The 23967-nt window shown below is 46.8% G+C and overlaps 1 protein-coding gene across 1 annotated transcript in view; it reads right to left on the reverse strand.

The window, feature by feature from the left end:
* Positions 1–23967, reverse strand: part of PELO (pelota mRNA surveillance and ribosome rescue factor) — a 260968-nt gene that overhangs the window by 81120 nt on the left and 155881 nt on the right. Inside the window, exon 10 of the mRNA XM_078652883.1 lies at positions 6423–6494. Within this exon, the coding sequence (XP_078509009.1) occupies positions 6423–6494 (72 nt within the window). The remainder of the gene's footprint in view (positions 1–6422; positions 6495–23967) is intronic.

Consider the following 23967-nt stretch of genomic DNA (forward strand, 5'->3'; position numbering starts at 1 on the left):
CTGGACAAATTAAAAAAACAATTATTCAAATATTCTGTTAAATGTTATTCATGGCGTATTTTCTGCCTCTATTTTCCACTTTACGAAAACCTTCATACCTCTTTGACCGGGCCTTGGGGGATGGGGACTCAGGGGCTGAAATTGGTCCATGGATGGGTGCTGCGCAGCTCCCCCTTCTCTATCACAAATAGGGTGAGCACCGGGGGATGGGTTACCCACAGCCGAAATCAGACCGGGAAGTGGGGGCCACCCGGCCTCCTTAACCCTTTGCAAAAAGGCCCAGCCCCAGGGGCCGAAATTGGCCTGGGGAGGGGGCCACGCGGCCCCCTTCTCTTAATAAAAGAAAAAAGAAAAGGCCGGCCCTGGGAGAAGTCCCCGGAGGCCCTACCCCCTTTCTCAACCACCTGGCCTCCTGGCGCACTACTGGTTGGGGGATTAAGTCCCCCTAGCGGCTGAGGGTCCTTGGGGGCCAACAACCCCTCCTGTTACCTCCAGAAAGTCCCACACAGCGGGATTGCTGAGAGCTCGTGGGAGGCCTGCCCCCTTTCTTCACTAGTTAGGAGATAGAATAAAAAACCCTGAGAAATTCACAGAAAAAAAAACAATGGTTACAGGGACGTTATAATTAGGGAACAGAAAAAAAAACTTAGACATTCACTGAAAAAAACAACGGTTACAGGGACACCATAGTTAGGCTCCGATTTCACTCGTACATAACTATTGAAATTCAGCACTTATAGTTACCTGAGTTAGCTATAACTTACGCTCCCGCAATGCACAGCTTATGACGTCACATATTACATCATTGATGACATCACATTTAATGCCAGTTAAAACACACTGTTTTAAATTAACAAAAATTCAACAGTTATAGTTATTCAAGTAACTATAACTCATGCCCTATAGTAACGCGTGCCTTCGCCATGCACCGCCAATTATCCCACATATTACATCACTCATGGCATGTTTGATAATATCACTGCAACATTTGCAATTACAACAACTGAGAATGGCAAGGGCACGAGTTATACTTACTTGACAGAACTAGAACTGGTGAATTTAAGTGGTTTTGTTAGTTAAGAGCTGTATATTCAAACTAACAATTTCACCGAATTATAACATTCCTTTAACCTTTGTTTTTTTCAGTGAATATAAATAGGACTTCGTTTAATCAAAATATTTTTTGCTAACGAGTGAAAATCATCAGTGTTAATGAATGCACTTGCTGCAGATATCAGTATGCAATCAAAATGGCCTCAGAGGATGCAATCCTGAAAAGTTGGCTCGCCTTTCATAAACAAGAAAACGCCCAGGTTTAATAACAGTAACATCCCATTACCTATAGAATACATTTGTGCTGAGCTGTACACATATCCTTTATGTTAAAAAGATGCTTAAGTCAACTAAGCCATAACTTATGAACATTTTGGGTTGGAAGTCTTCAGCATGGCTCTGGAAAGTGTGCTCCTCTACCCTATATAGATATCCTGCCAAGTCACTAGAAATTTGCTGTAGGATTTTTGATTTTCACCCCATTGAAAATGATAATCATGCATGCACACTAATTTCTCCCGGTTTACATGGATTGAGACCCTAGAGCTTGGCTCTTAGGTCGACAGTGCAACCGTTTTTTAGAGAGAGAAGCTACTGCCCTCTCTGCCCAGGCTGCGGTAGACTGACAGTGGTGTTAGCATTAATCTATACATGGGGGTACCTATATCCCATAAGAAGAGTTGCCTAGCACCTCGTTCCTGGTAAGGGCTTAGAACTCCACTTATCTGAGTTCTTTTCGCCCCCATCGTGGCTGGAATGGGTTTTGAGAGAGGGTGTGCACTAGGTAAGGATAGATTGGCAAGTCCTTGTGTTTTATGTAAGCAGAGCTTTTATCTAATCTGCTGGACAGTCCATCTTCCCCCGACCCTCCTTAGTCCCTGTAGAGACTTCGTGGGTTGGGGGAAGGAGCCAGCTCTTATCGCACTCGGATCAAACCCTGTGTGCTGTGATAAATCCCTCACTTTCTGATGGGTCAATGACTCCTCGTCTGCAGTTAATTGACAATGAGATAGCCCAAACAGGTATGAAGAGATCAGTGAGGAGGATGAAAGGCTTTCCTCATGCCCTGATCAAGCAGTGAACTTGCAGGAAATATGCCCCAGGATTCGAAGGTCACCCAGAATTCAAAAGTAGCAGACCCCCTTATTGGATGAGCCTGTCCATCAGGGAACGTTAAAAGTTTGACATCATCGGCCAATGAATTGTTCCACATTGTATTCAGTTTCTGACCAGCCATACGCAGAATTATGGAGTAAGCAGAGATCCAGTAATGGGATCCCTTGTATTGTCACTCTCTCTGTTAGAATCGAGAACAGAGTCTGGGCTTGAAATGTGTCTCTCTGAACGATTGCCTGGGAAGGGAATTTACCAGTTTAGGAGCGGGACTTCAGCCGATCAGATGGAATCCCAGAAAGAATCTATCAGTAAGGATTGTGGTGGAGGCTGGAGCTTTGGAAGCACATGAAAACTCCAAGGAGCTGCTCAAGATAAGGAAACTTGCTGCATATCAACAACTAGGGAGACAGGGGAACGCCTTACTGTTAATGCAAGTGAGACTGCTTCGCCACTGACCTCCCCAGTGCTGAGGGAGCTTCCAGGCAATATCTGTTGGTGGGAAAGGCTGCACTGTGAAGAACTTGTACCATTTGAACCCTTGGTCCTTGCCCATAACTTATGCAGTCCTTAGCTTTGTCCTTCCTTGCCCTGCACTAGTAACAAGTAGCACCATCCAAGTGGGTACCGTGCCACTGGAAACCTTAGATTGTGACCAATGGGATCTGTGGTACATGTCCCCACCACTTCTTGTGGCATCTGAAAGTATGAGGGTTTAAAGGGGCCCTGATTAGCCACTACCCTCCTACAACTAGCCCAACGGCTATTGGGCTAGAGGGGATGCAGTGACTTTGCCAGACACCAGGCATCCTTAGCTGGACCTCTGACACCACCAGAGCGATGTCCTCTCCATGGAAGGGTGGGCACTTCAGTCCTATCTGTGGTAGGACAGTAGGCAGACCAGGGACATTTGGCTTCAAATCAACTACTGAAGCCAAATCATTGCAATGCAAGTACTATTGCTTTAGCTTTAAAGAGTAACCCTGTGCAAACTAATTTGTAAATTGAAATGTTACCATTTTTTTGTAGTGCTTTGCATCTGTGTGCCTTAATATTGTTGGGGGTCAGATGACTGGCCCAGAGAGTTGTAAACTTCTGGTTTTCACTGTGTGTTTTATGTTTAAGTGTAGTAAATTTTTCTTGAATGTATTAAAGTACTTTTCTTTTATGAAGTAGAACACTGGCTGGACATTGACCTTATTGGTTGGCATTGCAGTGTAAACTGTTTTCTGAAAGTCTAACCCACCTCACCTCCCTGAGTAAAGCTTGGACTGCTCCTTTTTTTTATAGAGAGTCAAATGCTGAAGAGGAATACTTGGTTGTCCAGTTAGGATTCCAAAGGTTTTGTGGTCCTAGTACACGAGTGGTGAATGACTCCATTTGATGCAACTGGAGGCCAGTACCCCTGCATGCCCTAGTGGCCTAGGAAACTGGTCGTCACAACCTTTTTTCAAAGAAACTCTCTGCTGAAGATAAATACTGGGTTGCTGACAGTAAAGGTGCCGTTTTCAGGGAGAGATAGAACCAGCCCTTTGTTCTCTTGTGAATTCCATTCTAGACAGGAGAAAGAGCTATTGGGACTAGACTGCTTCCTGAGGACTCTACTTAGGTAAGCTAGTCATTATTTGAATTAATTTATTTGACACCCTCAGCCAAAAAGAAGCATAAAGGTTTAAATGCTGTTCTACTAGCCAATTGGGCTAGTTTAGAAAAAGTAAAGATGAGTCCTAGAGAGCATTTGAAAGGTTGAACAGAATAAGCATTGGGACTCAAGTCCAGATCATTAAAACAAAGTCTGTCTATTCCATTTTGGAGAAACCCCCACAAGTTTACTCTCCAAAACATGATTTAGTGTCCTCCTCTTTCTACCCCTGCGCAGCTACCACCAACACCACCACCTCCACCAGGTCAGCGAGACCACCTGAAAGAGATTTTGCCTCATCTTTAAAACTCAGTCAGAATCCCCAAAGCAAAGAAATCCTGGTGTCAGAGATGGATCAGCTTTTGTAGAAAGGCCTATGAGAGTACCAGATGGCTTATTTATAAATCCCGGCCCACGCCTACCAACTTCCTAGAATTCATATCCTTCTGTGTCTGACTGATTGTAGGCTAGGTCATTAAGAAGTGCCCCCAGCTGGCACTCATCAAGCAGAATGCCATATAAAGAATGAACACAATATTTAGGACAAGTGTGACTGCACATGGGGGTATTTCAAGCCAAGTTACCAAAAGTATTCAAATTGAAGAAGAGTTATTGCCACCAAACTCAAAACCCAATTAAAGAGCTCATCAATATTTTATCCTTAGGAGACAGGGCCCAACAAGGGAATGCTGGTTGGTAGTGCTGAGCAGTTAGCTGCCTTACATTCATGTTTGGCTCTTGAAATACCCCTCTTTGTCTTACAGCTTCAGAACTGGTCCAATTGAAACATAACAAAAAAGAGACCTGTACCCTTACTCCTGTTGTACATTCGTCTACTTATTCGGATGTGTAGCTCTCTCACTAACAGCCTAGTGTCTGGACACAGAACCAGGACAGGCCTGTGGTTGCAGAGGCTCCAACGAGAGAGGAAGAAAACTGAATATTCAAACAGAGGACACTGCCATCAGCCCGTTGAGCAATGGTCAAAAGTCGAGAAATCACAATGAAAATAAACCAAGAGAACACACTAGGCAAATGGATCTCCTACACTGTGAATGCAAGCGTGCCTTCAGTCGCTGCCACACAATGTCACTCTTAAAGGTATAGTTTGAGTGACTGCCCAAAAGACATTAGACGAGAGCAGCAGGTCTTGTAGCTCTTCCTTCTTTCCCACCGTCGTGTTATTAGCACTTGCAGAGCAGACATTGACCCATCGGTCTTTAGGTTCTATTTTATGTTGGGATAGGTAGGAGGACTAAGAAACAGCAGAAATTGCCAGAGGATCCAGATACTGAATGCTTTACACAATCGTAGATCAGTGTTTCCTAAGCAAAAAACAGTTTTAGGTTTCGATGGGTTCCAAGGTTTGAGTCATGTATGTGAAATGGCCTGAGAACAGACTGGGCTCTTTCGGCTGCTGGAAAGCTTGACAGTTAAAGAATTTCCTTCGGCTGAAACTGGAATCTCTAAAATGGTACTTTGACAATGCCATCAGATTTGTATACTATCCTGTTCTTAACTGTCAGTCAATGCAGAGTGAGAGTTAAATTGTCAAACAAGGAGTTTACGCTGAAGTTTAGCTGTTGCTTTTTGAAAATGTTGATATTTTAGAAGCAATCATTTAAGTAAACCTAAATAGATGCCGATGCCAAGAAGCAATTGGCGTGCTCAGTTGATTTGAGGACAGAAGACAAGAAAAAAGCGTATAGACATAGTATAGCTAATTTAACAGAATATGGACCGTTAAAACTCTAAAACAATCAATAATGCTGAAGTGTGCTTTGTTGTTCAAGTAGTTGCCCAAATGGTTCGACTTGTCGGTATGATTCCACATTTCAAAAGAGATTCACCATTCAATGGTCTTGACATGCATGAGAGCTCTTGTGTTTCGATCATGATATCGAATGACAGCACTGATTTGGAAGCAGCTACCTCTGACATTCATTAGGATTGTGTTAAACGTCAGGGGTGAGTACTCCTAAAGGCGGACTCATTGCTAACGATTCTAAACTTCATCATTAGCCTTCGACTGTTACAAAGGCAGAGGTAAAGCAGTTTCTCTTCATATGACGCCTGAAAGCAACATATTACAGGGTGACCATTTAAACTCAAAAGAAGGCAGGAACTTGCTGTCAGGTTTCTTGATGTTGGGGTCTTCCTCACAGGAAACGTCTGTTTGCTCTTTCTGGATACATTTTGACTTTTCACAAAGATCCTCAGGCCAAGATGAAACTGCAAACAAGCTCCAGGAGACACACGTTGTTCAATGGCAAACCATTGTCTAAATGATCACTTAGACCTAGAGTGCAGGTGTGTGGGTTGTTCTTAAAGTGACTCCCTTTGTAAGCAAATACAACAATGCTCAGAATTAAAGAACCATGTTTTTTTTTATCCCTGAATGTCTCATTGCCTGTATGAACTCTTTTTTGTACTACTTGCAGGTGAAGCCTGAAAAGTGTGCAAGCACAGAAAACCAAAGCACTGCTGCTTTGTGGGTATTTGGCAGGAGAATCAGTTGTGGATTTCTCCCATGCAATTGGCTAAAACAAGCATACAGCAGAGCCAGAAATCATACTGAAAGAAGGATGACAGACCAAACTGTGACAGGTTGTACCTGAAGAGGGAGTCGCTGATCATCAAGGTGTCCACCGCCATAGCTTCGTTTGCTTTCTCTACATGCTTAATCCTGCAGGGAAGTGGAGAAGGCACAGGCATAAGGTTACAGGATTGTGCGTTGACCTACTTGAACATCTCCCACACCTGCATAGGCAGACACACATACACGCACAAGCACAATTGTTTACTAGACAACCTGCAAGACTCATCCTCACAAATACATGGAGGAAGTAGACCACAAGTGGCTCAACATGCTTCCTCCAAACTCTGCCACAGAAAGAGACAGGAAGCCTCAAGTCTGGGCACAAACCTTACAGCAAGATATATATCAAGTGCACGGGGTGCAGAAAACGCGTAACAGAAGGAAAAGGTTAAAGAAATAAACATCTACCTGCCTGAGCCGCTGGGTCCGTTTTCTCTCATTTCGCCTGTGTGGAAGTGGTGAGTGGCTTTTGCTGAGATATATATATATATATATATATATATATATCAGCAAAAGTCAGAAAAGACCTCAATCCAGAGGACAGGAATTTTCGTGAAGCTTGTTTATTCAAGCATAATGGAATCCATTCACCACCCACCAACGTTTCGAACAAGAATGTTCTTTGTCACGGTGTCGTGAGTCCGTTTTCAGTGTCATCCTTATATAGTACAATATGTAAACCAGAGAGGTGCATTTGTGATGTCATTTGAGAGGTCATCAGTGATGTCACTGACCATGTCATGAATGATGTAATACGTGACATCATCAGCAGTTGATTGCGGGCTTGCGAGATATAGTGAGTACAACTAACTATATCGGAGGAATTTCAATGGTTTTGTACGAGTGAAATGTCCAGCTAACTATAATACCCCTAAAACTTATGGTTTTTTCAGTGAATTTCTAAGGTTTTTTAAATGCTAATTCTTAACTACAACACCCTTAAAACCTATGGTTTTTTTCAGTGAATTTCAAATGTTTTTTAAATGCTAATTCATAACTATATCAGGCCTTAAACCTATGTTTTTTTCAGTGAATTTCGAAGGATTTGTAAATAACAATTTTTAAATGTATTAATTGTTATATTTATTTTTGTGATACTGATTTACTACATTTTTTTAAACTATTTATTTTTAGATATTTTATTTTTTAAATTACATTATACATTACAAAATATACTTTCTGGGAATGAATTACTTTAGTTTAACCTCTTCAGCGCGGCGCGAATTTTCGCGCTGTGCTGAAGGTTCTATTGAGCGGGCGGGGCCATGACGGAGTGGTTCCGTCATTAGCACAGCTCAACCGGCGCTCATGACTGAACCACTCCGTCATAAGCACCGAAGGAGTTAAATACTTTGCAAATAGGCAATAGACTTTTAAGTACAGTAGTTACAGTTGTTCCAATGGGCAACACAATTTCAAACACAATGCAACATTGACCTCAATGTGAATTTCTAGTTAAATGCAATGAGTTACTTTATGGATTACTTTTCTAACCACAGGACTGGATCCTTGAATCAGTCCTTGGACATCTCCTGTAAACGGTTGAGTACAATCATTTTAGTTACAGTAGTGATTTTTAAGGAATATTTTTGTATTTTAAAAGTTGACACTTAGAAATGTTTGCACATAGAATCACCAATGTTATCCTGTGGCAGGAAATTCCTTTAGCAGTTAAGTAGTGCTATCATCACTTTTTCTTACTCCGTGGTAGATCCTGGATCCAGCACTGGTGCATCTCCAGTAAACAGTTGAAAGAATGTGTTTAAGTCATGCGGGCAATTTTTTAGGAATATTTTTAGTTTGTGAAAATAGACACTTAAAATGTTCTGGTGAAAACCAGACAATGGATTCCTATGGAAGGAAATACAAGTTACAGGTAAGTATGGTTAGAATTACTTTTCGGGGTCAGTGCTGGGCTAAAAGATGCAGCACTGGGTTCTCTCTTGATAACAGGTGAATAAATCGGAATTCGTTATTCGGATGATTTTAGGTGAATATTTTAAAGTTCCAAAACTCCACACTTAGAAGAATTTCCAAGAGAAACCAGTCAATGTTAGCCTATGGAAGGAAATTCAAGTTACTGGTAAGTACGGTTAGAATTACTTTTCATGATTAGTACTGGGCTCAAATATGCAGCACTGAGGTCTCTCCTGATAACAGGTGAGTAAATCGGAATTCGTAGTTCGGCTGACTTTAGAGGAATATTTGTACGTTTCAAAAATCGACACTTAGAAACTTTTCTGGTGAAAACCACACAAGGGATTCCTATGGAAGGAAGGAAAATGCTACTTACCAGTATGCATCCGTTCTTGGCATGTAGAGCTGCAGATTTCTACACTTTACATTTGATCGCCACCTGGTGTTGGGCTCGGATGATTGCATGTTGTTGTAGTCTTGGAAGAAGTCCTTGTAGTCACGAGATAGGATACTCCTCCATTGGAAGATAGTGAGCATGGGCATCGGCTCCATCCTTAGATTGTTTGTCGCCATGATGGGAAATGGAGTTAGTAGAAAGAAAGAAGGGATGTCCATGAGTGTTTATCTAATTAAGATAAAACTGGAACAGATACAGGTCCCGGGGAGGCAGGAGGGCGTGTAGAAATCTACAGCTCTACATGCCAAGAACAGATGCATACTGGCAAGTAGCATTTTCCGTTTGAGGCAGCTGCAGATTCTACACTTTGCATCGATTGTGCAGCAGTGTCTCCCCTAGCGGTGGTCACCTGTATCCGTTGCAGTAATTTGAAAGAGAGTTTTGAGGATAGCTTGGTCTACTGCAGCTTGCTGCTTGGCTTGCACATCAACACATTAGTGTTTAATGAAGGTGTGTGTTGTAGACCATGTTGCTGCCTTGCAGATGTCTTCTAGGGGAATGTTCCCTAAGAAAGCCATGGAGGCTCCTAGTTTGCGTGTGGAGTGCGCTCTAGGAGGAACTGTTAATGTGCGTTTGCCTTGTGATAGCATATTTGTATACATTTAACAATCCACCGTGAAATTCCTGATTTAGAAATGGGGTTGCCTTTATGTGGTGGAGAGAAAGCTACAAATAGTTGCTTTGTTTTGCGAAAGGATTTGGTCCCATTGATGTAATAGAGAAGAGCTCTTCTGACATCTAGTGTGTGTAGAGCTCTCTCTGCTACAGAGTCTGGGTTTTGAAAAAACACTGGTAACTCTACAGATTGGTTTAGATGAAAAGGAGTAATTACTTTAGGAAGGAGTTTAGGATTAGGTCTCAGAACCACTTTGTTACGGTGTAATTGTAAGAATGGTTCTTGTATAGTGAAAGCTTGAATCTCACTAACTCTTCTAAAAGAGGTAATAGCAATGAGGAACGCGGTTTTCCATGTGAGAAAATGCAGTTCATATTTGTGTAAAGGTTCAAAAGGGCCTGGTAAGAACACTGTTTAGGTTCCACACTGGAGAGAGTGGTAACCTAGGAGGAATAATTCTTTTTAATCCTTCCATAAAAGCTTTTATTGCTGGTACTCTAAACAACGATAATGTTGTCTGTTTTGTAGATATGCCGCAATGGCTGCAAAATGTAAGCGTATAGATGAATATGCTAGTTTACATCTCTGTAAATGGAGAAGGTAACAGATAATATTTTGGATGGAAACATTTAAAGGATCGATTTGATTATTAGTGCAGTAAATGGCAAATCTTTTCCATTTAGCAACATAGCAAGCTCTAGTAGTAGGCCTTCTGGCTTCTTTAATGATATTCATGCAGTCTGGTGGCAGGTTAAGGTAACTAAACTCTAAGATTTCAGGAGCCCTATTGCCAGATTCAGTTGACTTGGATCTGGATGCCTGATGTCTCCATGGTTCTGCGTTAGCATGGATGGTGTCAGAGACAGTTTTTGGTGTGGAACTAGAGAGAGTTCTAGCAGTGTGGTGAACCACGGGTGGCGTGCCCATGTGGGAGCTACTAAGATCAGTTTCAGAGACTGTTGTCTGAGCTTGCGTACCACTAGTGGTATTAGTGGGATTGGCGGAAAGGCGTACGCAAATCTGCCTGAACAGTTCATCCATATCGCATTGCCCTTGGACAACAGGTGTGGAAACCTGGCGCGGAAGGTTGGGCATTTTGCGTTTTCGTGTGTGGCAAACAGGTTTATGTCTGGATGACCCCACTTGTGAAAGAATGGTTGAAGAACTTGTAGATGTAGTTCCCATTCGGGAATCTGCTGTGTCTGTCGACTTAACAGATCGGCTATCTGATTGTGAACGCCTGGAAGGTGTTCTGCGAGCAGATATATCTTTTGTGGAATGGCTAATGTCCAAATGTTTTGTGCAAGCTGGGACAGTTGCAGGGAATGTGTGCCTCCTTGTTTTTTTATGTAGTACATGGCTGTCATGTTGTTCGTCCAGATTAAGACAGCTTTGTTCTGAATGTGCACTTGGAAGGACTTCAGTGCTAGGAAAATTGCCAGCAACTCTAGGTGATTGATGTGAAGCACCTTATGTTGAGCGGTCCATCTTCCCCGAGTTGTGTGGTGGAGCAGATGTGCTCCCCATCCTGTCAGGGATGCGTCTGTTGTCAGTACTATCTGTGGAACTGGCTTGAGGAAGGGCCGCCCTTTGGACACGTTTTTGGTGTCTCACCACTGCAGAAAGCGATGTGTGCGGCTGTCCACCAACACCAGGTCTGTTAGTTGTCCTTGTGCCCGATTCCACTGATGTGCTAGACATTCCTGCAATGGGCGCATTTGCAGACTTGCATATGGTACAATAAAAAGGCAAGATGCCATCATGCTTATTAATTACATGAACACTCTGGCTGGCAGAGAGTGTTGGTTTTGAAACCTTGTAACTAAGGCTTGAATGCTCTGTATCCTGGCTGGACTGGGATACGCTAGAGCAGTACTGGTGTTTATGGTAGTCCCTAGGTATTGATGTAGATGAGAGGGCTGGAGATGTGACTTGGTGTAGTTCATTGTAAACCCCAAGTAGTGCAGTTTTTGAATCGTTTGAGATGTGTGTTGGACACACTGATTGAATGACTTAGCTTTTATGAGCCAATCGTTTAAGTATGGGAAGACGTGGATATGTTGTCTTCTGAGATGTGCTGTTACTACTGCTAGGCACTTTGTAAACACTCGTGGTGCAGTGGTGACCCCGAATGGAAGGACTTTGAACTGATAGTGTTGTCCTTCTAGTACAAATGTGAGATACTTCCTGAGAGAAGGATGTATGGTAATGTGGAAGTAGGCGTCCTTGAGGTCTAGTGTGGTTAGGAAATCGCCTTGTTGCAACAATGGAAGCAGCCAGGATGCATCACCTCAGATGTTCGAGGAGGAACCACTGGTAGTATCATCTATGGAGAGCTTTCCCCCTCTTACAGAGGAGCTCTTCACCAGTTTGGCGCTCAGCATATCTTCAGGGTCCCCTTTAGATCCCCTTACTCATAGGATCTGGAAGGAGTACGGCCCAGAGCTATTTCCCTGGATGCATTTGATCTGCTGCCAATCCCTGGAGGAAGGAGTAGTGCCGGAGGTATGGAAACAGGCAGTGGTAACTCCCTTACTTAAGAAGCCCTCGCTGGACCCAACAATTCTGGCCCATTTTAGGCCTATATCTCTTCTGCCCTATTCTATAAAATTTTTTGGAAAAGGCTGTTAGTAGGTCCCTGTCAAGCTATCTGGAAGATAACCGCCTATTGGATAAGGATCAGTTTGGATTCCGCCCAGGCCATGGGACAGAAACTGCATTGGCAACCATGCTGGACACTTTGCGAATGCGAGCCGACAACGTTAACTCATCAGTACTAGTGTTGTTGGATATGTCGGCCGCATTCGACACGGTTAGCCATGCAGTCCTGCTAAATAGATTGGAGAAACTGGGCGTGAAAGGCAAGGACCTGAAATGGCTACAATCATACCTGGTGGGTAGACAACAGGTAGTAACTTTGGCTCTGTTTGCTTCCCCCAAGTCCCTGGTCCACCATGGAGTGCCACAGGGCTCGTCGATCAGCCCTATTCTCTTTAATATATATCTGCAGCCTCTGATCCCTATTATAAAATCTTACGGGATCGATCTGATTAACTATGCTGACGACACCCAATTGGTGTTCTCCTTGGAAGGGAAACATGCAGTGACCATGGATACTTTTCAGAGATGCATGGGTAGGGTCTCCGGCTGGCTTAATGCAAACTCCCTCCAATTTAATGAGGGGAAAACGGAGGTAGTTTACTGCTCGACGGCCAAATTGAGTCAGCAACTACCTTGTGAGATTAGGCTCTCGCCGGGAGCTGATCTTTACATCCCAGTCAAGACCGTGCGGAATCTAGGAGTATTGTTCAACGAAAACCTCCAAATGGTATCGCAAACTAATAAAACAATTAGTCTCTGCTTTGGCCTGCTAAAAGCGCTTAGACAGATTCTTCCCCTTCTGCCCGACGAGACTAGACCTCTGGTGGTAAGGAGTGTAATACTGGCCAGACTGGATTACTGTAACTCCTTATATCTGGGTGCCCCTTTATACATCTTGCAGGGGCTCCAGAGAGTTCAGTCTCTAGCGGACAAGCTGGCACTTAATAGACCACGCGGCTCCTCTACCACAATGGCGTTGAGAGATTTACACTGGCTGCCAATAAGGGATAGAGTCACATTTAAATCTCTGTGCATTGTTTATAGAGCGCTACACAGCACGGGCCCTCTTCCATTGCAGGAAAGACTCACATGGTACAAGCCCACTAGGTCTCTGCGCTCTTACAGTCTAGGCCTGGCAGCTACCACCAGAGTTAGGAGATCCAGGATGGGAGGTAGAGCTTTCTGCACAGTAGCGTCTCGGCTGTGGAATGAGCTGCCCGAGAACATCAGGCAGGCTGACTCTTTGATAGGGTTCAGAAAGAGCCTAAAGACATGGCTATTTGCCAAAGTCTAAAATCCCGGCGCCCACCCTTCAGCCTTCAATCTGCTGCTTTTATACGACTAGGTCTCTTTTCCAAAGCGCCAGGATACCCGCAGGGTGGCAGTTGCGCTATACAAGAATAATATACCATACAATACAATACTTGCTGTAAAGTGATCATGTGAAAATGATCTGAGTGTATATACAGATTGAGAGGCCTTTGGTCCAGAATTGATCTTAGTGTTCCGTCCTTTATGGGTATTAGGAAATAGAGTGAGTAAACTCCTGTTCCTTGATGTTTTAACTGAACTATCTCTATTGCATCTTTTTGCAGCAATGAGAGAACCTCTTGTTGGAGCAGCGTTAGATGTTCTGTGGATATTGGACGCTGTCTGGGTGGTATATATGGAGGGGTAGCTGTAAGCTCTAGGCAGTAACCATACTGGATAATTTGTATTACCCACTTGTCTGTTGTGATGGAATTCCAGACAGGTAGGAACTGTGTTAGTCTGCCCCCTACAGGAGTGGAATGCTTTTGGGGGAGCAGAAGGAAGTCACTGTTTTGTGTTGGGAGAGGTTTGATTATTATTTCTTAGACCTCTTCCCTTGTTGTTGTTGTCTCTGTAGCCCCCTCTAAAGTATCCTTTATTAGAGGATGTTTGTGTATGTGTTTTAAAAGAAGTTGAAGTGTCTGCTCCAGCTTGTTTGGAGCCTCCTCTGCAGAAGGAGCGACGAAAGGAGCCTCTTGCTTGGTTAGACTGCAGAGCTCCCATAGACTTGGCTGAGTCAGTGTCTTTCTTTATTTTTTCAAGTGCTGTGTCTAGCTATGGGCCAAACAATTGTTGGTTGAACGGTTGATTTAAGATAGTAGTTTGCACCTCTTGCTTAAATACTGAAATGCGTAGCCACGCGTGACGTCTGGAGGACACTGGTGTTTATTGCTCTGGTTGCAGTGTCTGCTACATCTAGTGCGCATTTAATGGAGGCATTTGATATAAGCTTACCCTCTTGTATGAGGTCATCTGCTTGTGCCTTATATTGGTCAGGAAGATGTTGTAAGAGCTTCTCTAGCTGATCATAGTGAGCCCTGTCGTGTATTGTGAGGAGGGCCTGTGTGTTAGCGATGCGCCATGTATTGCTAGCTTGGGCAGCTATTCTTTTTCCTGAAGCATCTATGATCTTTGATTCTTTATCAGGAGGTGGTGCTTCACCTGATGTTTGGGAATTTGCTTTTTTCTTAGCGTTTGAAACTACTAGGGAGTCTAAGGGTAGCTGCCCTTTAATGTAGGCAGGATCCCCAGGAGCTGCTCTGTGCTTTTTCTCTATCCTTGGGTTTATGATCCTAGCTCTTACAGGGTCTTTAAACACTTCTGGTGCATGTTTACTGAATCCTTTAATCATTGGCAGTATTTGCACAGATTTTTGAGAGTGTTCAAAAGGGTCTAGTAAAAAATCTTCCTGTGCTTCATCTGAATGCATGGTAACATTGTGATAGATGGCAGCCCAATTAATTAAGTGTCCAAACCCAATATTGTCTTCAGGAGAAGGTTTAGATGGATATATATGTGGGTCAGGAATATCTGGTACATCCTGTGGGTTTGGATACTCCCAGTCTGGTGAACCTGTTGGGTAGGGAAAAGAGTAATCTGGGTCTCTCCCTCCCCCCCATGCTATACTCATCATCAACATCCTGAGGAGGTGTATGTTGTGGAGAATGAGAAGGAGAATTTTGAGGTGAAATGTTTAAAGGAAGAGCAGGTGAAGAAGATCCAGGAGAAGACAGGTGCATAGGAGATGTGGCAGAGTCCTTCTTCTTGACAGGCACTGGAGGTGTAGGTGCTGTATCGGACTTACTCTTCCTGTGTGGTGTGGTCTAAACGTGTCCTCTTTCTGGATCAATGTAGATCTTTTTTGGTAAAGGATCTGTTTGGAAAAGCTCATCTTCTTGAGGCACAGCCTTCGGCGCCAATCTTTTCAGTTCCGAACCGGTTTGTTGCTTGTCTTTAGCCTTAGGAGCCGGTGTGGAGTCCTTTGGCGTAGATTTTGGCACCGAAGGTATTGTCTTTGGAGCCGAAGCCTGTGTCGTGGACTTGGAAGGATCGGAAGCAGGCTTTGTGTGTTTCGGCATCGAGGGTATCGGCTTCGGAGTGGAAGCTGTTTCGGAGCATCGGACACAAGCTTCGTTGTTTTCGGAGCCGCTTTGTCTCTCGGAGTGGACGGTTTCGGAGTGTCTTTTGGAACCGGGACTGTTTCGGTGCTGAGGGAGCAGGTGGTATCGGCACATGCGGTTTGCTCAGTATGGAGCGACCGGAAGGCTTCATTATTTTCTTCGGAGCCGGGCTCAATGGCTGGGGCTTTTGAAGTGTTTTTTCGGTCTCGACTGGGCCCTGCAGGCAGAGTGTTGACCTTTGCCTTCGATTTTGGTGTTTGGGCTGGGGTAGAGGCAGTGGTACTTACACGTTGACCCAAAGATATGGAGTCATCGGACTCATCTGCCTCAGATACGACCTGGAGATCATCGGAATCTTCCTCCGGGACACATGGACCTTTGTCGAAGATATCCACTGGTTCCGGCGCTGATCTCTGCATGTCGCGTCGACGGGCCCTCCGATCCCGAATGGTCTTTTTCAATCGAAAGGATGCGCAGGCTGTGCAGCTGGATTCGTCGTGGTCTGGCGATAAGCACAGGTTACAGACCTCCTGATGGTCACTGTGTGGAAATGTTGCTCCACACTCGGGGAATCTTTTGAATGGCATCCTTCCCATGAGGTGTAGGCCTCACGGCGTGGGTAGGGCCAACAGCCCGCGTCGACGACCGGAATCGAGCTGACGAAGTCTAGTCAATGTTTATTGGTATCGAAAGTTGTTTGGTGAAGTTTGAAGACATTTTTACGCGTCGAAGAACTTGAAAAGTAGATTTCGAACCAGAGTGGAAAAGTTCCATTCGAACCCAGTGGCGGGAAAAAAACAATCCAAGGATGGAGCTGATGCCCATGCGCACTATCGTCTAAGGGCGGAGTCACCTATCTCGTGACTACAAAGACTTCTTCCAAGATGACAACAACATGCAATCATCCGAGGCCAACACCAGGTGGCGATCTAATGCAAAGTGTAGAATCTGCAGCTCATATGCCTCGAACATACAAGTTACTGGTAAGTACGCTTCAAATTACTTTTCAGGGTCAGTGCTGGGCTAAAAGATGCAAAAAACAACAAGTGATGGACTGAATGTGGATCAATGTCACACACTCCCCCAGTCAAAAGATCTGGGCCCAAATCCATCGTTTTTTTGCACTCCACACCACCCTGGGTCAGATAATGGCTTTATGCAAATCAGCTCTGACCCTGTTGCCCCATGGGAACAGTCCAGTCCGAACTACAACAGCCATATCTTTCCCAGACCGGAATCAAGCATCCGAGGACCGGACCGGTTTCGAGGTAACACCTCTCTTCAGCCCGGCTAGCTTGACTCCAAGTGGTGTGGAGTGCCTGGGACCCACGTCTGGGCATCCCCAGCGCACTTAGGGCGGCAATTGCAAAAAACAACAAGTGATGGACTGAATGTGGATCAATGTCACACACTCCCCCAGTCAAAAGATCTGGGCCCAAATCCATCGTTTTTTTGCACTCCACACCACCCTGGGTCAGATAATGGCTTTATGCAAATCAGCTCTGACCCTGTTGCCCCATGGGAACAGTCCAGTCCGAACTACAACAGCCATATCTTTCCCAGACCGGAATCAAGCATCCGAGGACCGGACCGGTTTCGAGGTAACACCTCTCTTCAGCCCGGCTAGCTTGACTCCAAGTGGTGTGGAGTGCCTGGGACCCACGTCTGGGCATCCCCAGCGCACTTAGGGCGGCAATTGCAAAAAACAACAAGTGATGGACTGAATGTGGATCAATGTCACACACTCCCCCAGTCAAAAGATCTGGGCCCAAATCCATCGTTTTTTTGCACTCCACACCACCCTGGGTCAGATAATGGCTTTATGCAAATCAGCTCTGACCCTGTTGCCCCATGGGAACAGTCCAGTCCGAACTACAACAGCCATATCTTTCCCAGACCGGAATCAAGCATCCGAGGACCGGACCGGTTTCGAGGTAACACCTCTCTTCAGCCCGGCTAGCTTGACTCCAAGTGGTGTGGAGTGCCTGGGACCCACGTCTGGGCATCCCCAGCGCACTTAGGGCGGCAATTGCAAAAAACAACAAGTGATGGACTGAATGTGGATCAATGTCACACACTCCCCCAGTCAAAAGATCTGGGCCCAAATCCATCGTTTTTTTGCACTCCACACCACCCTGGGTCAGATAATGGCTTTATGCAAATCAGCTCTGACCCTGTTGCCCCATGGGAACAGTCCAGTCCGAACTACAACAGCCATATCTTTCCCAGACCGGAATCAAGCATCCGAGGACCGGACCGGTTTCGAGGTAACACCTCTCTTCAGCCCGGCTAGCTTGACTCCAAGTGGTGTGGAGTGCCTGGGACCCACGTCTGGGCATCCCCAGCGCACTTAGGGCGGCAATTGCAAAAAACAACAAGTGATGGACTGAATGTGGATCAATGTCACACACTCCCCCAGTCAAAAGATCTGGGCCCAAATCCATCGTTTTTTTGCACTCCACACCACCCTGGGTCAGATAATGGCTTTATGCAAATCAGCTCTGACCCTGTTGCCCCATGGGAACAGTCCAGTCCGAACTACAACAGCCATATCTTTCCCAGACCGGAATCAAGCATCCGAGGACCGGACCGGTTTCGAGGTAACACCTCTCTTCAGCCCGGCTAGCTTGACTCCAAGTGGTGTGGAGTGCCTGGGACCCACGTCTGGGCATCCCCAGCGCACTTAGGGCGGCAATTGCAAAAAACAACAAGTGATGGACTGAATGTGGATCAATGTCACACACTCCCCCAGTCAAAAGATCTGGGCCCAAATCCATCGTTTTTTTGCACTCCACACCACCCTGGGTCAGATAATGGCTTTATGCAAATTAGCTCTGACCCTGTTGCCCCATGGGAACAGTCCAGTCCGAACTACAACAGCCATATCTTTCCCAGACCGGAATCAAGCATCCGAGGACCGGACCGGTTTCGAGGTAACACCTCTCTTCAGCCCGGCTAGCTTGACTCCAAGTGGTGTGGAGTGCCTGGGACCCACGTCTGGGCATCCCCAGCGCACTTAGGGCGGCAATTGCAAAAAACAACAAGTGATGGACTGAATGTGGATCAATGTCACACACTCCCCCAGTCAAAAGATCTGGGCCCAAATCCATCGTTTTTTTGCACTCCACACCACCCTGGGTCAGATAATGGCTTTATGCAAATCAGCTCTGACCCTGTTGCCCCATGGGAACAGTCCAGTCCGAACTACAACAGCCATATCTTTCCCAGACCGGAATCAAGCATCCGAGGACCGGACCGGTTTCGAGGTAACACCTCTCTTCAGCCCGGCTAGCTTGACTCCAAGTGGTGTGGAGTGCCTGGGACCCACGTCTGGGCATCCCCAGCGCACTTAGGGCGGCAATTGCAAAAAACAACAAGTGATGGACTGAATGTGGATCAATGTCACACACTCCCCCAGTCAAAAGATCTGGGCCCAAATCCATCGTTTTTTTGCACTCCACACCACCCTGGGTCAGATAATGGCTTTATGCAAATCAGCTCTGACCCTGTTGCCCCATGGGAACAGTCCAGTCCGAACTACAACAGCCATATCTTTCCCAGACCGGAATCAAGCATCCGAGGACCGGACCGGTTTCGAGGTAACACCTCTCTTCAGCCCGGCTAGCTTGACTCCAAGTGGTGTGGAGTGCCTGGGACCCACGTCTGGGCATCCCCAGCGCACTTAGGGCGGCAATTGCAAAAAACAACAAGTGATGGACTGAATGTGGATCAATGTCACACACTCCCCCAGTCAAAAGATCTGGGCCCAAATCCATCGTTTTTTTGCACTCCACACCACCCTGGGTCAGATAATGGCTTTATGCAAATCAGCTCTGACCCTGTTGCCCCATGGGAACAGTCCAGTCCGAACTACAACAGCCATATCTTTCCCAGACCGGAATCAAGCATCCGAGGACCGGACCGGTTTCGAGGTAACACCTCTCTTCAGCCCGGCTAGCTTGACTCCAAGTGGTGTGGAGTGCCTGGGACCCACGTCTGGGCATCCCCAGCGCACTTAGGGCGGCAATTGCAAAAAACAACAAGTGATGGACTGAATGTGGATCAATGTCACACACTCCCCCAGTCAAAAGATCTGGGCCCAAATCCATCGTTTTTTTGCACTCCACACCACCCTGGGTCAGATAATGGCTTTATGCAAATCAGCTCTGACCCTGTTGCCCCATGGGAACAGTCCAGTCCGAACTACAACAGCCATATCTTTCCCAGACCGGAATCAAGCATCCGAGGACCGGACCGGTTTCGAGGTAACACCTCTCTTCAGCCCGGCTAGCTTGACTCCAAGTGGTGTGGAGTGCCTGGGACCCACGTCTGGGCATCCCCAGCGCACTTAGGGCGGCAATTGCAAAAAACAACAAGTGATGGACTGAATGTGGATCAATGTCACACACTCCCCCAGTCAAAAGATCTGGGCCCAAATCCATCGTTTTTTTGCACTCCACACCACCCTGGGTCAGATAATGGCTTTATGCAAATCAGCTCTGACCCTGTTGCCCCATGGGAACAGTCCAGTCCGAACTACAACAGCCATATCTTTCCCAGACCGGAATCAAGCATCCGAGGACCGGACCGGTTTCGAGGTAACACCTCTCTTCAGCCCGGCTAGCTTGACTCCAAGTGGTGTGGAGTGCCTGGGACCCACGTCTGGGCATCCCCAGCGCACTTAGGGCGGCAATTGCAAAAAACAACAAGAGATGGACTGAATGTGGATCAATGTCACACACTCCCCCAGTCAAAAGATCTGGGCCCAAATCCATCGTTTTTTTGCACTCCACACCACCCTGGGTCAGATAATGGCTTTATGCAAATCAGCTCTGACCCTGTTGCCCCATGGGAACAGTCCAGTCCGAACTACAACAGCCATATCTTTCCCAGACCGGAATCAAGCATCCGAGGACCGGACCGGTTTCGAGGTAACACCTCTCTTCAGCCCGGCTAGCTTGACTCCAAGTGGTGTGGAGTGCCTGGGACCCACGTCTGGGCATCCCCAGCGCACTTAGGGCGGCAATTGCAAAAAACAACAAGTGATGGACTGAATGTGGATCAATGTCACACACTCCCCCAGTCAAAAGATCTGGGCCCAAATCCATCGTTTTTTTGCACTCCACACCACCCTGGGTCAGATAATGGCTTTATGCAAATCAGCTCTGACCCTGTTGCCCCATGGGAACAGTCCAGTCCGAACTACAACAGCCATATCTTTCCCAGACCGGAATCAAGCATCCGAGGACCGGACCGGTTTCGAGGTAACACCTCTCTTCAGCCCGGCTAGCTTGACTCCAAGTGGTGTGGAGTGCCTGGGACCCACGTCTGGGCATCCCCAGCGCACTTAGGGCGGCAATTGCAAAAAACAACAAGTGATGGACTGAATGTGGATCAATGTCACACACTCCCCCAGTCAAAAGATCTGGGCCCAAATCCATCGTTTTTTTGCACTCCACACCACCCTGGGTCAGATAATGGCTTTATGCAAATCAGCTCTGACCCTGTTGCCCCATGGGAACAGTCCAGTCCGAACTACAACAGCCATATCTTTCCCAGACCGGAATCAAGCATCCGAGGACCGGACCGGTTTCGAGGTAACACCTCTCTTCAGCCCGGCTAGCTTGACTCCAAGTGGTGTGGAGTGCCTGGGACCCACGTCTGGGCATCCCCAGCGCACTTAGGGCGGCAATTGCAAAAAACAACAAGTGATGGACTGAATGTGGATCAATGTCACACACTCCCCCAGTCAAAAGATCTGGGCCCAAATCCATCGTTTTTTTGCACTCCACACCACCCTGGGTCAGATAATGGCTTTATGCAAATCAGCTCTGACCCTGTTGCCCCATGGGAACAGTCCAGTCCGAACTACAACAGCCATATCTTTCCCAGACCGGAATCAAGCATCCGAGGACCGGACCGGTTTCGAGGTAACACCTCTCTTCAGCCCGGCTAGCTTGACTCCAAGTGGTGTGGAGTGCCTGGGACCCACGTCTGGGCATCCCCAGCGCACTTAGGGCGGCAATTGCAAAAAACAACAAGTGATGGACTGAATGTGGATCAATGTCACACACTCCCCCAGTCAAAAGATCTGGGCCCAAATCCATCGTTTTTTTGCACTCCACACCACCCTGGGTCAGATAATGGCTTTATGCAAATCAGCTCTGACCCTGTTGCCCCATGGGAACAGTCCAGTCCGAACTACAACAGCCATATCTTTCCCAGACCGGAATCAAGCATCCGAGGACCGGACCGGTTTCGAGGTAACACCTCTCTTCAGCCCGGCTAGCTTGACTCCAAGTGGTGTGGAGTGCCTGGGACCCACGTCTGGGCATCCCCAGCGCACTTAGGGCGGCAATTGCAAAAAACAACAAGTGATGGACTGAATGTGGATCAATGTCACACACTCCCCCAGTCAAAAGATCTGGGCCCAAATCCATCGTTTTTTTGCACTCCACACCACCCTGGGTCAGATAATGGCTTTATGCAAATCAGCTCTGACCCTGTTGCCCCATGGGAACAGTCCAGTCCGAACTACAACAGCCATATCTTTCCCAGACCGGAATCAAGCATCCGAGGACCGGACCGGTTTCGAGGTAACACCTCTCTTCAGCCCGGCTAGCTTGACTCCAAGTGGTGTGGAGTGCCTGGGACCCACGTCTGGGCATCCCCAGCGCACTTAGGGCGGCAATTGCAAAAAACAACAAGTGATGGACTGAATGTGGATCAATGTCACACACTCCCCCAGTCAAAAGATCTGGGCCCAAATCCATCGTTTTTTTGCACTCCACACCACCCTGGGTCAGATAATGGCTTTATGCAAATCAGCTCTGACCCTGTTGCCCCATGGGAACAGTCCAGTCCGAACTACAACAGCCATATCTTTCCCAGACCGGAATCAAGCATCCGAGGACCGGACCGGTTTCGAGGTAACACCTCTCTTCAGCCCGGCTAGCTTGACTCCAAGTGGTGTGGAGTGCCTGGGACCCACGTCTGGGCATCCCCAGCGCACTTAGGGCGGCAATTGCAAAAAACAACAAGTGATGGACTGAATGTGGATCAATGTCACACACTCCCCCAGTCAAAAGATCTGGGCCCAAATCCATCGTTTTTTTGCACTCCACACCACCCTGGGTCAGATAATGGCTTTATGCAAATCAGCTCTGACCCTGTTGCCCCATGGGAACAGTCCAGTCCGAACTACAACAGCCATATCTTTCCCAGACCGGAATCAAGCATCCGAGGACCGGACCGGTTTCGAGGTAACACCTCTCTTCAGCCCGGCTAGCTTGACTCCAAGTGGTGTGGAGTGCCTGGGACCCACGTCTGGGCATCCCCAGCGCACTTAGGGCGGCAATTGCAAAAAACAACAAGTGATGGACTGAATGTGGATCAATGTCACACACTCCCCCAGTCAAAAGATCTGGGCCCAAATCCATCGTTTTTTTGCACTCCACACCACCCTGGGTCAGATAATGGCTTTATGCAAATCAGCTCTGACCCTGTTGCCCCATGGGAACAGTCCAGTCCGAACTACAACAGCCATATCTTTCCCAGACCGGAATCAAGCATCCGAGGACCGGACCGGTTTCGAGGTAACACCTCTCTTCAGCCCGGCTAGCTTGACTCCAAGTGGTGTGGAGTGCCTGGGACCCACGTCTGGGCATCCCCAGCGCACTTAGGGCGGCAATTGCAAAAAACAACAAGTGATGGACTGAATGTGGATCAATGTCACACACTCCCCCAGTCAAAAGATCTGGGCCCAAATCCATCGTTTTTTTGCACTCCACACCACCCTGGGTCAGATAATGGCTTTATGCAAATCAGCTCTGACCCTGTTGCCCCATGGGAACAGTCCAGTCCGAACTACAACAGCCATATCTTTCCCAGACCGGAATCAAGCATCCGAGGACCGGACCGGTTTCGAGGTAACACCTCTCTTCAGCCCGGCTAGCTTGACTCCAAGTGGTGTGGAGTGCCTGGGACCCACGTCTGGGCATCCCCAGCGCACTTAGGGCGGCAATTGCAAAAAACAACAAGTGATGGACTGAATGTGGATCAATGTCACACACTCCCCCAGTCAAAAGATCTGGGCCCAAATCCATCGTTTTTTTGCACTCCACACCACCCTGGGTCAGATAATGGCTTTATGCAAATCAGCTCTGACCCTGTTGCCCCATGGGAACAGTCCAGTCCGAACTACAACAGCCATATCTTTCCCAGACCGGAATCAAGCATCCGAGGACCGGACCGGTTTCGAGGTAACACCTCTCTTCAGCCCGGCTAGCTTGACTCCAAGTGGTGTGGAGTGCCTGGGACCCACGTCTGGGCATCCCCAGCGCACTTAAAGCTAAAAGATGCAGCACTGGGTTCTCTCCTGACAACAGGTAAGTAAATCTGAATTCGTAGTTCGGCTGATTTTAGAGGAATATTTGTACAATGGTGAAGGAAGGAGGCAGGGCCTGATGTGACGTGTGCAAACACACCCTGTGGAGTGTTTTAAGTTGGGGAATTAATTCCTCTTCAATCCTGCGGTCC

This window comes from Lissotriton helveticus, chromosome 7 (assembly GCF_964261635.1).
Source record: "Lissotriton helveticus chromosome 7, aLisHel1.1, whole genome shotgun sequence".
In the NCBI taxonomy this organism is placed as follows: Eukaryota; Metazoa; Chordata; class Amphibia; order Caudata; family Salamandridae; genus Lissotriton; species Lissotriton helveticus.